This window comes from Calidris pugnax, unplaced genomic scaffold, assembly GCF_001431845.1.
Source record: "Calidris pugnax isolate Ruff unplaced genomic scaffold, ASM143184v1 scaffold32, whole genome shotgun sequence".
In the NCBI taxonomy this organism is placed as follows: Eukaryota; Metazoa; Chordata; class Aves; order Charadriiformes; family Scolopacidae; genus Calidris; species Calidris pugnax.
In genome coordinates, this window is record NW_015090783.1 from 1,908,199 (window position 1) to 1,924,793 (window position 16,595).

Below are 16,595 nucleotides of genomic sequence, written 5' to 3' on the forward strand. Positions count from 1 at the left end.
TACAAGATCTCTGGAAAACTAGAGATCACATGCTAAAATTAGAGCACTAATGAAGGCTCATTAATAGGCAAGAAGAATCCCTCTAGAATTCTGAAGCTAGTGCTAAATATATCTATCTATATGATCTCAAATGCACTCGACACATATGGCATCTTAAACTTCCTTACTCTGTACAACTATTAGCAAAGACTCTACCCCGCTATATAACCCAAATCCATCAGGTATTTACAGAGATATTATTTCCAGGATCTTACTGAACTTTTCACTTTCAATAAGGAGCCAAGTTCTCAGAAAAACAAAGCACTGGAGGACACAACTCTACTGACAGCTGCCTTAAGGTGTTCTTAGGTGTCCCTGGACTTGTTTGCTAAAGCCGCGTGTAGCACTCCGGTGTTTTCTTTACAGCACACTCATCTTGAAGTGGTTTTAGTTTCCCATCTGTTCTAAAAGGAGAGATTATCAGGTTACCTCCAAACACACTGCAGAATGGTTTTAGTAAAACTGCGGTTCTCTGACTTCCTGTTCTATGTAAATGTTTCAGAGAAATGTGTAATCCAGTGGTTTCCATCTATGATTAACGACCCTTTTAAAGGCATCATTAGAATAAAACAGCTGAGCAGGTCGCAAAATACACATCACATACCTCATATACTTATCAAAATTAAATGCATCCTTTCTTTAGTTTAATAACATCAAGAACTTCATTCTTTCATTCACAACAGAGGTTTAGAATACAACTAGAAAGCTAATGAAGCCACCCAACCTTCAGATACAGAATACAATCTGATGAAGGCTCAAGTGTGAGGAGAAAACAAGACAAGTTAGAAAAAAAAAAAAAAAGAAAAAAAAAAAAGAGATGCTTTCAATTTGCTAGTACATGCATATTTCTTTCTGTTATTTGAATTTGCTAGTACATGCATATTTCTTTCTGTTATGAAAGACATGCAATGAGCTGAAATCTATTCCCTGCATCACACAGTATTGATATAAACAGATTCTTCATAAAAGAAGAACAGGATCAGGCGTCTCATCCACCAGAATGCAATTAACAAAATGTTTGCTCCGATGGAAATACAGCCATTTGGTGTATTTGCTTAATGAGAGAGCAGGAACAGCCTCTGCCAGTTCAATCACCACAACAGCAGCACATGCTTTTCTGTTCTGCCCATATAGTCTTCAAATAACCATAACTCAATTTGATGTTTTGGAAAGTCTAAAGCCCACAAAATTCCAGAGAGAACAGATACTCGGCTGTTGTCTTTTTTAAAATAAATTATTAGACTCCTCCTTGGTAAAATGTGACATACCGAAATATTTCCAAAATAAGACTCCAATTGATGTAATCTGCCTATTCTTTTTGTTGTTTGTTTTTCTAATTGATACAATGCCCATCACGGAGAGATGTTTCACCCTTACCTGCATTATACATCTACAGCTGGGGGGAAGCTTGTTTTCCACATCATGTATTTCTATCAAACAGCCATTTTCCCTCCAACCGATACTCAAATCCCTCGTTTAGCTTTGTAGAAAAAGTCTGTGTGCTCCAGCATACTTGTGGTAACAGAATAAATATAAAAGGAATTAAATTGCCAATATAAAGACAAAAATACATGTTTTAGGGAAGAGTAAGGAAATCAGAACTGAAAGAAAAATAAGAGCAAGTAGCAATTCCTCCTCCCACCATCAAGCCCACGGAACTGAAACGGTTTCTAGATCACACAAAGAAGCTCAGCCTTGAAATGCTGATGTTGAGAATTTGTACATGAAGCTTTGCTTGAAAAGGTGAGGGGAAAAAAATGAATTCAAATATTACTTGACGAAACATGAAGTATATAAACATGGCAAAGCCAAGACAATACGTGTATTTGCATAATTTAGCATTTCTACAGCAATGCAAATGAAGAGGGATGAATTCTTTTTATATTCTTTTAAATGTCAGTGGTGTATACAGAATGTGAAGTGCTTTGAGTCACCACTGTAAAACCTTTTAGTAACATACTGAAATAAAACTAAACTGCATTTAAAAATAAATGTTCATGTACAGACTAAGTGATTACAGGGTTTAGGAAGGATGGGGAAATGACTGCAATTCTCCAACACTGGCTCAATTCTGTACATAGAAATCAGTCAGCTACAAAAGTGTCTCTAAGTCCAAGTTGCCCCGTGTCCCAAACTTCTCCTTTACAGCATGTGTAATGCCTTATAAAAAGACAAATTAATTCAATAAACCCAGCAAGAAAGAAGTTCTGCTTTCAGCCACAGCCGAGCAGTTCTTCCAGACTTCAACAGGAACGTGAGCCCAAATGGCAGCACACAAACAAGAGAGTAAGACCTTTTCTACAAAGGAGTACAAACCACTGTATTTACAAATCGATCAAGCACGGTTAGCCCTGGACAGAATTCAGACATTGTGTTCGTCATAAACAACAGGCTTATTACACACTTCAGATTCTAATGCTTTTAGTTTTAGCAGGAATTTTTTGAAAGGCAAGTTGCAAATAACCTCCAGTAGAATTAGTCCCTTACACTTAATAAATAAGAAGCATCAAGAATCTTCATGGTATTGAGATGCATAGAACTATTAAATGGTTTCAGAGTCTGTTTAAGGAGGAAAAAAAAAAAAAAGAAAAAAAAAGTCCTTTGTTACTGCAGGAATCTGAGTTTATGTTCTTCAAAGAAGAATTGCCCTAGTGGTAGGTTCAAGTGCCAAAACAAGCAGGAGGAGGAGAGGCTGTTACTGCATGCCAAACCACTGCTCCTGATCTGCCCACTGTGCTGCTTCACTGTCACTGCCTTCCAAGTCCCCCTCTTCTCCACTTCCCTCCATATCGTCCACGTCTTCTTCCTGGGTTGCATCGGTTGGACTTTCCTCTTTTTCCATTTTCTGCATTCCTTCTAGTGACTTCTGATCATTTGGATCCAAACTGAGGAAAGTAAAAAAAAGAAAGCATTGTCCTAATTATGTTTGTGACATTACTGTAAAAAGAAATAAATACATTTTTAAAAACCTAATTTGTTGTCTGCACTTCCTGTTTTATCATCATCAAGAAGTTCAGTTTAGCAGATGATGCAACTTCAACTCAGGCTGACCGTAACACCGAGTATTAAATCTTTATATAAAACAATTTTGATCCTCAAGAATGTGCTTATCACACTATTCTGGACAATACTGATTACAGAATAACATGCAAACAGTAATGTCTTAAGTGACTATGACTAAATATATTATAGGAAGGAAAAACCAGCTGACCCATTTATGCTATATAAGTTTAGAGTGGATATAATGTCCTAGATTTAAGGTAAATTTGCCTTGTTGAAATCAAAACATGGTAACATTAACATGGCAACACCCTAAAAATAACATTTAGTTTATGTTATATTGAAGCACACTATGAAAATTTACTTAATAGCTCACTGATACTTTCTCATCTAAAGGAATGGACCTTAAGATGCCTGACTATATAATAATTAATAACTATAAATAAATCCATGCCTTGACACTTTCATTAGTGAAGGAATTGCACACCTGGTGACATGCTCTGCATTAATGCAGTCCCTAAATTTTGCACTTCTCAGTTCAAAAGCCTTATGACCAACTAAGTCATTAACAGGATGTCATTTGTATTTTTCTGTCTGTTTTAAGGGACAATGATATAAAGCTACCTCTGATGCACGTCCCAATCAATCAGTGGCTCAACTTTTTACTTAGACAAGTTCATTACTGGTTCTTGTAAATACACTGCAATGTCAGAGTCTCTGCTTTACCTCAGGGCAATACTGTACTGGTCCATTGCTTCCTGATACTCGTTGACAGCGACGAGGAAGTCTCCCAGTATTCGGTGCAGAACGCAGTCACTCTGATTAGCCAGTGCGTTCCTCAGCAGAGCTATTCCATCTTCATACTTCTGCTCTCTACCTGTTTGTATGCAAAACTACAGTTTTAATTAATAGTTTAGATAAATCTGTAAAAACTCAGAGCGTACACAAAGAGCCACCATAACACAAGATGTTTCTTCCCTCAGAACTGTCAGGATGGGGGACAGTGGTGGTATACGCAAGATTAAACAATGGCTTTTTATTGCAATAACTGCTACACTCAGGATTTTGTATACTTTGAAGTCAAAACGTATTTTTTGCAATTGTTTTAAGTGCTGGTGTAATATCAGTTGCTAAATGCAATTAATTCTTGTGGGTTTTCCTTTAGGATTGAAATGATAAATGCTTGGGTTGTAACATCAACTGTTCCAGTCAATCAGTGGCTCAACTTTTTATTTAGACAAGTTGATTATTGGTTCTTGTAAATACAGTGCAATGTCAGAGTCTCTGCCTTACCTCAGGGCAATACTGTACTGGTCCATTGCTTCCTGATACTCGTTGACAGCGACGAGGAAGTCTCCCAGTATTCGGTGCAGAACGCAGTCACTCTGATTAGCCAGTGCGTTCCTCAGCAGAGCTATTCCATCTTCATACTTCTGCTCTCTACCTGTTTGTATGCAAAACTACAGTTTTAATTAATAGTTTAGATAAATCTGTAAAAACTCAGAGCGTACACAAAGAGCCACCATAACACAAGATGTTTCTTCCCTCAGAACTGTCAGGATGGGGGACAGTGGTGGTATACGCAAGATTAAACAATGGCTTTTTATTGCAATAACTGCTACACTCAGGATTTTGTATCCTTTGAAGTCAAAACGTATTTTTTGCAATTGTTTTAAGTGCTGGTGTAATATCAGTTGCTAAATGCAATTAATTCTTGTGGGTTTTCCTTTAGGATAGAAATGATAAATGCTTGGGTTGTAACATCAACTGTTCCATTCCTCACATCGATGAGGCTGCAGAACACCCCATGTAAAATAGTATGCTTTAAATGAAGTCGACATGGGAACAAAAAAGGAACTTACTAAGAAGTTCTGCTTTCTTTACCACAGCTTTAATGTAATCAGGTCTTTGCGTTAGCGCTTTGTCCAGTAACGTTTTTGCTTTTTCCTGCGTGACTGGGTCTTCGAGACAGACCGTTGCCAACAGAGTGAGGGTCTGTGCATTTGCTCCCAGAGTTTTATACACATTATTGGCCATAACCATGGCTTCGCGGATACTGCTGGATGCCAGGTAACATTCAATGAGACCTGATGAGAGAAGAAGGAGAACGTTTCAGTTTCTGCATCAGCACCACGAACACTTGCACCTTCCCAATTATTTGCACCTGGCAGCACGCAGACTCCGAACATTTGACACTCCAACAAGCAAAGACAAATTGAGAAAGCGACTCTAATAACTTTTTTAAACTGTTGGGTATAAAGAAACTTGCAGAAAAGGAAACTTGGGCACAAATACTAAAACAATCCTCACCATCAGTACAGACTGGGGGGTGAGGTATTAGAAAGCAGCACTGAGGAAAGGGACTTGGGGGTACTGGTGGATGAGAAGCTGGACATGAGCAGGCAGTGTGCAGTTGCAGCCCAGAAGGCCAATCACATCCTGGGCTGCATCAAAAGATGCACTGCTAGCAGGTCCAGAGAGGAGATTCTTCTGCTTTACTCTGCTCTGGTGAGACCTCACCTGGAGTATTGTGTGCAGGTCTGGAGCCCTCAATATAAGAAGGACATGGACCTGATGGAGAGGGTCCAGAGGAGGGCCACAAGGATGATCAGGGGGATGGAGCACCTCTGCTACGAGGACAGGCTGAGGGAGCTGGGGTTGTTCAGCCTGAAGAAGAAGAGGCTCCGGGTAGACCTAATAGCAGCCTTCCAGTACCTGAAGGGAGCCTACAGGAAGGCTGAGGAGAACCTGTTTAGAAAGGCCTGCAGTGACAGGATGAGGGGAAATGGCTTCAAGCTGGAGGGGAACAGATTTAGACTGGAGATTAGGAGAGGGTTCTTCACTGTGAGGGTGGTGGAGCACTGGAACAGGCTGCCCAGGGAGGTGGTCGAGGCCCCATCCCTGGAGATATTCAAGGAGAGGCTCGACGAGGCCCTGGGCAACCTGGTCTAGTTGGGGGTGTCCCTGCTGACTGCGGGGAGGTCGGACTAGACGGCCTTTGGAGGTCCCTTCCGGCCTGGGCAATTCTATGATTCTAAAATGGCACACAGCTCTACACAGAAGCTTCCCTTCACTCACCTTCATAGCAATCCAGCCTGCAAGGTGCCAGACGTATGGCTTCACGGAAGTGTATAATTGCTTCCTGCACTCGGCCCATATTCCTAAGAGCGGCTCCTTTCAGCAGGAGAGCTTGAACACTGTTACTGTTAAGCTGGATTGCTTTGGCTCCTAAATATAAGGCACGAGAGTATCGTTTACTGTAGAAACTATGACACCTATGGAAAGACAAGATGGATTGTAAACACGTACTGCCTGTGGTGCTTGTGCACATCCATAGAGGTTTAAAAGCAGAAGGAAGAAGAAAAAATTACAGGCAACTGTTGAACTTCTTGCATTTGAAGTCAAGAATTTATATTCCGGAAAAAACTCTCTTCGGGAGTTAAAAAAAAAAAAAAGCAGTATGTATATTAATTGTAATAGCTATTCAATATATCATTATTAATGTACAGGTGTGGTAACTCAAATAGGTTTAAACATACAGAAAATAACCAAAATAGACTTTTATGGACAGCCAATTTAAGTTACCCCAAGAACATAACAGACAGGCTAGAAAAGCACCTTCTGAAGAAAAAAAGCTGAATCCACTGTATCAACTGTAATCCACTGCATGCAGCAAATAAAGAGTTGAGGTAAGGAAAGGAAAAAAACCAACTTACCCAGATACCACCCAGGGTTCTGCATGTTGATCAGAAATATTGAAGAGACGGCAGCCCAAGTTCTCCACGTCCTCTAGTCGGCCTTCACGTGCCAATAAATAACCATATACATCCATCCCTGAAATGAAACGTTTGAAGGTCAACCATCCAGAAATGGAAAGTTCATTCACAACAAGAAAAAACAAAAACAAAACCCCAAACACCTACTTTAAACTGTGCAACTACAAGTAATAGCTTCTGAATGTAAATTCTGACTTGAAAGTCAGGTACAACACCACACAATATTCCACTGCAAGCTTGATTGCATGTAGCTGCTACTCTAACGTTACTCATCAGATCATTATACCAGGTAAACTTTCTTTTAGGATTTACTCACCTTTTATTAGGTATGGATCCAGCATTTGTGCTTGTTCAAATTTTAGAATAGAGTTTTTATTATCTCCAGCTCTGAAATACAGGTCTGCTAAGCTCCCCAGTAAGTCTACATTGTCCCTCAGCAATGACTTTTTCTCTAAAGAGCTTTAAGAGAAAAAAAAACAAGTGTTATTTATACAATGCCATTTTTAATGTAACTACATATAAATATTAATATATTATTTGACTATATCATGTGCTTTGAACTCTTACCAAATGGTATTTATTGCTCTGGTGTTATCTCCAGTATGCACAAAAGCATATGCCTTGATCCACACGGAAAGCCAATCCAAGTTCGGAATGCTCTGAATGACGTTGATTGTCATAGAGGCCACTTCTGCGCCTTTCACCGACAGCGAGAGCAAGCCTGTTCAGGAGGGTACATACAGCAACTTCAGCCACCAGAAACTGCTTTTAATACAAATTAATTGTCTGAAGAACAGAAACTCCATCCCTTGACAAGCACAAACAAGCAGCTTGTTACAATGCCTTTTATAATTTGCATAGTGTATGCATTCCATATTAATTACGTGCAAACGTAAGACAGTTACCTAGTCCCAAGCATAATTCAAATTATAATATGGTTTAATATAGAAATAGTAACACTGTGCAGACACCTACCTAGTATGGCATCAAGTGCTAAAGGGCACTGTCTCAGCACTTCTTTGTAGCTCGTAACAGATGAGCGTTCTTGACCTGCTTTCTTGTATAGATTTGCCAACATCATATTGATCTACAAGCAACAGAAATGTTGGTAGAGTCAAATATGAGAAAAGAGAAAGAAGACAAAGAAAAGTCACCACTTCATCTTCAAGCACACCTGCTTTCCTCCCTCCTGTTCTGAGCAGAAGACAAAATTACCTGCTCTTCTTCTGAGATCACTGTAACCTTCCATAGAGTATAAAATCAAAATAGTTTCTTCTTTCCAAGTCTTATACTCTTTTGTACTTGCACAATGCATCTCGAAGTCTCAGTGTTTTGCATATACAAGTCAAAAGATGGGCAAGCATTTATATATTTATATATGATGCCAAGAAGGACCTGTATATATGCTTTACATTAGCCTTCTTTGAGTTCATCTCTCCACACCAATGGAAATCTTTGAGAGAATTAGCTTAGGAAGGCAGAGAAAGTTTCTATTTAGCTTCTAATTGAAGCCATGTTTGATGAAAGAACAGAAATTATTTGAGCTCTACACATCACAAGCTTCCTTTTTTCAGATCTCAGTCTTCTCTCAATCAATACAAAAATCGTCTGCTTTTAAAGAAAAGAGGCCAAATAAACTAAGCTAATTTAAACATTAGGAAGTGTTTCCAAACAACATTTAACTGATACAAAAGCAAATACCAAGACACAATACCTATAGGTTACGTTTCATTTTGACCACACACTGGCCTACAGATTCAAGATATGCTGACTAAAGACTTGTGACAAAAGTCTGCCAGAACTGACCTTCGGGGTCCTCTGTCTGGAAGGAATCCCATCAAGAATAGCAATGGCATCTTTATCTTGCTTCAGCATCGTATAACATTCAGCCATTTTATATTTCACTTCAATTTCAGATGGTAAACACTGAAATAAAAAAAACCCCAAACTTTAAAGTACAATGCTTTTAGTCATTTAGCTTTCTAGTCAAGTAGAAAATTCGAATGAGGTTTTCTCATTAAATGCTTACACTATGTTGAAAAAAAAGCAAGAACTACACATACAAAAAAAATTTCATGGTCTAAGTTTTGCATTAGAAAACACCACACTGGAATTTTCAAAATGAAGTAGCCTTAAATGTCAGGTTTATTTGACGTGATAAATCCACAATCTAATGCCATAATATTGAGTCAGCAACATTAACCGAGAGGAGGAACATGATCATTTTACACAGCACATTAGTAAATTTTTAAATACCTGGCTTTGGGGAGTTGAAGCAGCATTCCCAGTAGAAGGTCTTACTTTTGAAGTTTTACTTAATGCTTTCTTCTGCTGCAAGGCCATTGTATACTTACTGACAGCATTTCTATATTCTTTATCATGGAAGAGGGAGTCTGCATGATACACAAGGAGCTGGTATTTCTGAGATGGTGAAAACAATTCCCTAGAAGAAATGCAAACAGAAAGGTTGAGATAAACTAACTACAGATCCTTATGGATCCAAAGTACTTGTAGCTGTGGTTTGTCTGGCTTCAACTTCCAACTGCTGTTGCTTCTTCACTGCATTGGAAGGGCCTTTGAGTAACAGGTACTATCTCCTCACAAATTATCTTGCCAATTTCTTTTATCTGTATACAAACAAACGTAATAGCCATTCCTCACACCTCATCAACAGCTTGGCCACTGTTTTCATAACGGAGCAGCCCCATCCTCCTCACAACAATCCACATGCTGTCAACGTCCAAGAAAGCGCATTTTATTTGAATGGACTCAAGCTTACAAGGAAACTCAGCTCCTTGTACAGCTGTCCTGGTCCTAATCCACGTTTGTACGTTTTACAAACCCCCCTTGTGACATTTCCAGTATGTTTGCAGAAGTGTTGAAGAGTTAGGATTTCAGAATGAAATTCTGGCTTTGATTAGTTCCTCAAAGGCTATTCAAAACGTATAATGATACCTTACAGAAAAGTCCTGAAAAATAAAGGGAATCACCCGAGTCAGGGGAAGAGCAATGACCTACACAGGGCACCCCTGGAAAGAGAAAATCGCTCTGTGTCTCCCAAATCTCCTCTTTGTTGTACCGGGTACCCCAGAGGGTTCAGGCTGCCCTGCCCATGGCGAACCCCGGACAGAGGCGGGGGGACAGAGCCGGGGACAGGAGCCCGGCAGGAGGGACAGCTCGAAAAGCGAGCCTGCCTCCTTCCCTGCTCATAATTCCCCCCCCCGCCACCCTACGAGCTCCCGCCCGGCCTCTCTCTCCCTCAGCACCACCGGCCCCGCCGCGCCCTCTGGCGGGAGGGCCACTCACGGGTTATTGCCGCTCATCGTGAGGAGAAGCCCGCTGAGGAGCCGCACGTTAGAGTGGAGCCCGGCGGCCGCCATCTCTCGTACGTGCTCCACCACACTCATAGCGGCGGCGGGAAGGCGCAGGGCGGCGGAGACCGGACGGCAAAGGGAGAGACAACGCCCCCCCCCGCCGGCACTCCAAAATGGCGCCACCGAGGGGCCCTCGCACGCCGCCGCCGCTTGCAGGCGCCCTCGGCACTGCCTGCATGGCGGACGCGCGGCCCGGCAGGCGTTCGAGAGGGCAGCCCCGGGTGGTGGCCGCCGCGCCAGGCCCCCCGCAGCCCCGCGCCTGCGCAGTGGCGGGGCGGGAAGGGCGGCGGTTACTGCTGAGGGAGGTCGCTCGCCTCAGTGGGACAATAGGCTCTTATGGAGGAATGGAAGGGTCTGTTCTTGGTCCAATATCGTTTTATGGAAGAGACGTACACTCCGTGTCTGCACAGGTCTTGAGTCTTGACCTTTTTCTCCTGAGACTTTATTATCTGCTGGTTGCGGCAGCTAAATGTGACAGAGGTATTGGAGATAACGAAGCCCCTGCCTCTAAAAATGGGTAACTAAGGAGAAAGACCCTTCAAAACCCAGATTCCTTCTGGGCCACAACCAGGGGAAATGCCTCACTAGGGCCATTCTTAATTACAAGGCATAGACTGAAAAGAGATCAAACTTCCCCCTCCTTTATTACAAAAAGAATGCAAGCTATCCTTCTGTTACTACTACAAATCAAATCAGTGGGAGCTTTCCATTTGAACAGGCCGTTGCTGCTGCCTGGAGTGGAATACACCTCTTACAAACAAACCCACCACCAGCAAAAGGTGACTGGCACCGGAATTCAGACTGGGGAACAAAATGAACGTGTTGGTGCTGTACAGCAAGAGAGAAACAAGCATTGCCATGAAGGAAAGACACAACTCAGAATAAACCGAACTTGGATTTGCTGTTCTTCAAGAAGCCATCTCGCTGATAAAACAGTCTCGGTTTTTGCCAGTATCGAGTGATGGTTGTGTTGGACTGAATCTGCCACGGCAAAGGCAGCCTCAGACTAAGCTGTGTTATCTGTCTGCGTTGCACTTTGAAGGCATGTCATTTGTAGGATGGAGCACTGCTCTGCGAAAGCAGACCTGCTAAATAACCAGGTACATTGCCACAAATTACAGCCCCTGCATTAACCCCCTGTTTTCTGTGGGAATGATTAACTTCCTGTTGTCATTCCATGATAATGATGGTCTTTTCACCAAAAAAACCAACCCAAACTCTTGATTTCTTTGCAGGGTATCCACAAGACATAAAGGAGCTACCACGTTAATTACAAGCTAAATTTATTGAAAACAAGGTAAAAATCACTGCACTGGACAACACAGCGTGAGAGGTACATTTTCCGTGGACATTCGATACCGAAACTCTAGCCAGTAGAGCAATTTCACAGCTCCCCCCGCCCCACAGGCACACGCCCATTGTTTTTCTTAAATACAAGCCCTGTTTTAAATGCTAGCTGTAGCCACTGATAATAAAGCAGCTTGCATCTGAAACAGCGTGTTAGAAACCACTTATTAAGCACCAGCTTAATAATATTTGCTTACGCTACTCAAATTATCTTTTTGCTCTCCCTCCCTCTGTCCCTCATTGACTGGTTTGTGTTTGTTTTTTTGTTTTTTTTTCTTTTTTTCTTCATAAGCACTTGATTCTTCCTTGGTACAAAACGTAGCCAAAACAAAGGCAAAATACTTTATACACCTTGCTGTGGAAACATTTAATGTTTTTGCTGCTTTGCCTCTTCACTGCCCAGGACCTGACAGACTCTTGTTCATGAACTGTCTCTTCACAAAGCAGATCCACCACTGCAGAAAGGAGTACAAAGTCAGAAAACACGCAAAAGCAGTTTCCATGCAAAAAGCAAAATAGTGATTTCAAAGTATTCAACCTCTGACAAACAACAAAAGTTAAGGCCCCCAGTTTTGCACATACAGTTTTCCACACTAGTTTCTACTGGAATTTAGGCCAACAAGGAGACAGGAATGGACCCCAAAAATTTATAACATAGGACTCTGAATTAAAGTGGGACATGCCACTTTCTCTTCTTTCTATTGTTTTATTTTTGCTGTTTATTCCAATATAAACATAAACAAGTGATGCATCAGAAAGCTCTGCCTTTGAAACTAAATTAGTCTAAATAATTTCAATATTAAATGCAGTCACATTTGCACATGAAACATATGAACAGGCACCAGGCAATTCATGCATTGATTAGGTTGTGTTTTTTTTTTAATCCGGATATGAGGCAAAATGGTCTACTTCAAAGAAGCTGTCAAATCACAACTGCCTGGGATGATAAACAGCATTTCTCATGCCTGTGAATTTCCATTTGAAAACCCAGCCAAGAGCAGATGTGCAATACTTTTAAGAGATCTACCAGATGCCACTTATTACTGCCCTGCTTTTTAAAGTAACTCAAATTGACGTTCACTGTCTTAGCACATTACAGATTAAATTTATTGATAACTTGCAGCCTGCTATTGCACTACTCTTCTAAAACTGGGGGAGCTTGCGCGGAAGTTACGCACACCTGATCCCTCACCCTGTCACCTCACTTCTCTCCACACATTTCCCAAAAAACACGCCAAGCCTCTCATTCAATCTGTGATGCTAAACTCTTACCTTACTCGGCTTGTCACTTTGAGGATCAAATACTTTTTCACAAAGGCGAAGACCAGTTTCTTGCCTCAGCTGCTGCAGGTAGGCCCTCATCACCTCTGAAACACAGCCCAGGAAAAACCACTGTAAACTGCGGCAGCACCAAGTCAAACTGAATTTAACAGGGAATCATCAAATATCACTACTTAAAGCAGAAAGTGAGCTGTCACATCTGCAGATAATTGTCAGCTGGCAGAGTTGGTTTGCTATATTTACAGCCACACTTGGGATTTTTATACTTATACCAGTAAAAGGGATCATCCATGCTGTTTTCTTCTCTTGGTTATCTTTCCTCATTACTATGGGCTTCCTATTCTGCCAGAGCAGCAGTTGGCTTGGGCTCCATTTACGGGTTTAGCTAGTGATTATTCTTATGCAAAAGGCAAACTCAGACCCCCTATTAATTTGTTCTGTGGGATCTACGGATCCAGGGGAGTCACTGGGCCCCCGAGGTCAGGAAATCTTCTGCTGGCCTCAGAAGACAGAACTGCAGATTTAGAAGATGCAGTTTTAAGAGTCATTCTGCAGTCACAAAAGTGCAGCTAGTGAAGTATGAGCCCAAGGAAGCCTTCAGAGGTCCTGGATTAGCCTTACCTTCCTCTTGTTTGTTGGCAGGTTTGGCATAAATGGCATTAAGCGGAAAGCCAGGCTCCCCGGGGATTGGGAAGTTAGTGATTCCTAGTGTGTACATTTCCTTCTCTCCTTGGCCTTTGGAGTTACACTGGAAGAACCAAACAAACAGTGGATTAATGGTTATAACCAAAAGCTGATGAATGTTTTACCAATCTCTAACACATCAAGACTCATCAAAAATAACAACACAACATCTCTTTGGAGATCCATAGCCTTGAAGTATCTGTGGCTCTGACAGCTGCGACTGGGGTTAACCAGGATTATTTATGCCACTGGAAGGAGAACGTCAGCAAACTCCTTCCCGAGTACAATCCCCAGAACAGGCTCTGTTTCCCTCCTCCTTACCTTTTGCAGCTTTTTCAAGCACTCAGAAATGTAGAGGGTTATGTAGATCAGCGTTCTGTCAGCCTCGTTCTGCAAAACAAGAGCAAGCACAGAGCCCAGCCACTCTGAGGTTAAGGGAGACTTTATGGAACTGAAAAAAGTTTGAAACAATAACGAGTTCAAGCCATTTTGGCCTTCAATTTCCCCGTGAGAGAGGGACTTGCAATTCATGACATTTACCCAACCTTAAAAATTAAGTGGGAGGAAGGGGAGTTTCTGTTATCTAGTAGAATTATTTCATTGAAAATAAATTTATATTCACAGCACCAACCCTCCAAAAAACTACAATATGCACAGCATCTCAAAAAATTACCTTAATTTCATAATTTTTGAAGAAAACATTAGCTTTGAAGTAGTAGATGGCTTCATCTATAATATCTGTGTCCTTAGCTGGCAAAAAAAAAATACAGAGTTAAACAGTGCACCATTATACTATATTTGGCCATAACTTTTACTTACTGAAATACACAAATAAAGATTATTGCAAAGGCAAAACCTTGGTATTTACAAAAAGCAGAAGATGACACTATGCAACAGAAAACACCTGTTGTCCTGTGAAACACTGGTGAGCTCAGACCATAATATTTGAGGTTCCTGCTCTTACCAGGAGCTTTAACTCCCTTCTTCTCCTCCCCACATGGTTTCTCACTTCACAAACGGCAGCAATTCAGCAGTTCCCCAATTTTCTACCAGCTGAGTAACTCACCAGAATTTTAACAGCGTAAAAGTCTTCTCACGACACAAAAATGTTTTTGGAGAAAGCATAACACCACAGTCTCACAAATTCCGTTATCCTCCTCAAAAAATGATAAAGAGCAGGACACATAGTGGCAAGCTTACTTGTGACTTTCACCTGCTTTTGCTACTATCCAAGACTGCTTAAATCCAGAAAGATCTCCTTTCTATTTCCTTTCTGAACTGCCACACTGTTGGGGGGCATCACGCCTGGAAGTGACACTTCATGTGCTGAAGGTGAATCCATCCCAGGCTGCCTGTGGACTCTGTTAGGATGCCTGCAACTTCGTTTCAATTTCTGAAGCCCCCTACCCTAAAATGCTGCCTGTGCTACTCCTCGTCCTCCAGAGCAGCCGAGTGTCTTCAGCCACAGCCCCAAAGCGCAAGTTCTCTATAGCGAAACCTCCACTTCCTCTGACAGCAGAGGGTTCACACCACCACGTCCTCCTCAAAACCCACTGAAGAGCACAGTGAGACACAGGAGGAAGCGAGAGAATAGCAACTGTAGGCTTTAATTACTCAAACAACTGATTTCAGCGTGGCGTACATTTGTCCGTGCATCATTATTTTCTACGATTTGCACAACTTAGATATTTGAAAACTTTTTTTCCTCCTCTATAAATTGCAAAGCACTCCATTTCCAACCTGTGGCCCCTCTCTTGGTAGGGCTGGCTTGGAGCAAACCCCTGGATGGTGACAAGCTGTAGGCAGGCAGGTTTTCAGAGGTTGTTAGAAACTTACTTTCCCGAGGCGCTGGGCCTTTGAACTGGCTTCTGATGGGTAACAGCGCCATGTTCCCAATTAGCTTGGTGTCAGAGTCCATTAAAGTTGAGTGGTAAGCCTACGGACAGGGGGGAAGGCTGGTTATTAATGCTACTGAAAACAGACATTTCCGTGTCTGATCACGGGTCTTCATCAAACAGGAGCCAGAGTCTGGCTCATTAGTGATGCTTCCCACAATGTTTCCTTGCACAAACAATTGCTATTTTCTAATTAGGCCCAGATCTCAGCGCCATTCTGGTGAAGACCATGAAGGTATCATCGCTGGCACCACTTATGGAGACATAAGGTAAAATCGGGGGTAAAATCGGTCCGGCTGGTCGCTGCAGCCCCAAGCTGCTGTCGTGGTTTGGGCTGGATGGTTTGGGGCTGTTTTTTTGGCCACCGAGACAAATGACAGATGCTGTCCCCCACCCCTCTCTTGCCAAAGAGAGGAAGGAGAGAGAGAAAGAGACGGCCTAACCCCATTCTGGACAGTGCCGGGGGGAACCGCCCCGCTATCCCACCTCGGTACGGGGCACTGCATAGTTCATGGAAAGTTAGCTGGTCACTGAAAAAAGATTATGTTCTATTTCCATGTCTAGCTAATAATACTAGGTAATAATACTAAATAAAGCCAGGCCTAACACATACCCGCACTTGGTCACTGAAAAAAGATTATGTTTTATGTCCAGGTCTAGCTAATAATACTAGATAATAAAAAATAAAGCCAGGCCTAACACATACCCGCACAACTCAAAAAAAGACCTTTTTGTGCACTCTTAAAAATGGTCTAAAAATTAAAATCTTTCTGCATTTGAAAGATTCTTCCTGGGAAACTGATTTTCAGCCACAGTTTAGGTTTAGACATTCGGGCCCTGCTGTGCCAGGCCGCTTGGGAAGCCTTCACCTCCTCCCAGCCCAGGTTTCCTGGGGGGAGAGGGGGACGCGATGGCAAGGGGTGAGCATCCCCTAGCAGAAAAGCGGTTTATTTCAACCAGAGGAAGGTGGGGTGAACAAAACCAGAGCTAAAGCACAGCTTTGAGCAGCCTCTCCCTCCCCGGAGCCGGGGGCAGGAGGAAGAGGAAGAGGAGGGCGCTGGCCTTGCAGCAGCCTCCCATTAGCACCAACTCCCTGCTCTCAGCAGGGTTCCCCGTAGCTGCACCCCCTTTTTTCCCCCAGGAAGGTGCCCTCGGCGGGGGCCGGCACAGCCGCCCTCCCGTCGCCGGCCCGGCCTCTC

At 42.3% G+C, this 16,595-nt stretch overlaps 2 protein-coding genes across 2 annotated transcripts in view; both read right to left on the reverse strand.

Annotated features, from left to right (window-relative positions):
- Positions 1 to 1,259: 1,259 nt before the first annotated feature.
- On the reverse strand, positions 1,260 to 10,297 carry ANAPC7 (anaphase promoting complex subunit 7). Its single transcript, XM_014965153.1, has 11 exons — positions 10,122 to 10,297; positions 9,072 to 9,258; positions 8,622 to 8,741; positions 7,791 to 7,902; positions 7,383 to 7,536; positions 7,132 to 7,274; positions 6,756 to 6,873; positions 6,118 to 6,314; positions 4,902 to 5,126; positions 4,333 to 4,483; positions 1,260 to 2,924 (listed from the first exon to the last, which is right to left on the reverse strand). Exons 1-11 carry the CDS (start codon positions 10,220 to 10,222, stop codon positions 2,735 to 2,737), a joined length of 1,698 nt encoding a protein of 565 aa, XP_014820639.1. The 5' UTR covers positions 10,223 to 10,297; the 3' UTR covers positions 1,260 to 2,734.
- A 1,162-nt stretch (positions 10,298 to 11,459) lies between these two features.
- The window catches only part of ARPC3 (actin related protein 2/3 complex subunit 3), a 5,376-nt gene continuing 240 nt past the window's right edge, over positions 11,460 to 16,595 (reverse strand). Inside the window, exons 2-7 of the mRNA XM_014962462.1 lie at positions 15,338 to 15,437; positions 14,175 to 14,251; positions 13,823 to 13,891; positions 13,439 to 13,565; positions 12,809 to 12,903; positions 11,460 to 11,991 (exon numbers count right to left, since the gene is read on the reverse strand). Coding sequence (XP_014817948.1) covers positions 11,929 to 11,991; positions 12,809 to 12,903; positions 13,439 to 13,565; positions 13,823 to 13,891; positions 14,175 to 14,251; positions 15,338 to 15,437 — 531 coding nt within the window. The 3' untranslated portion in view covers positions 11,460 to 11,928. The remainder of the gene's footprint in view (positions 11,992 to 12,808; positions 12,904 to 13,438; positions 13,566 to 13,822; positions 13,892 to 14,174; positions 14,252 to 15,337; positions 15,438 to 16,595) is intronic.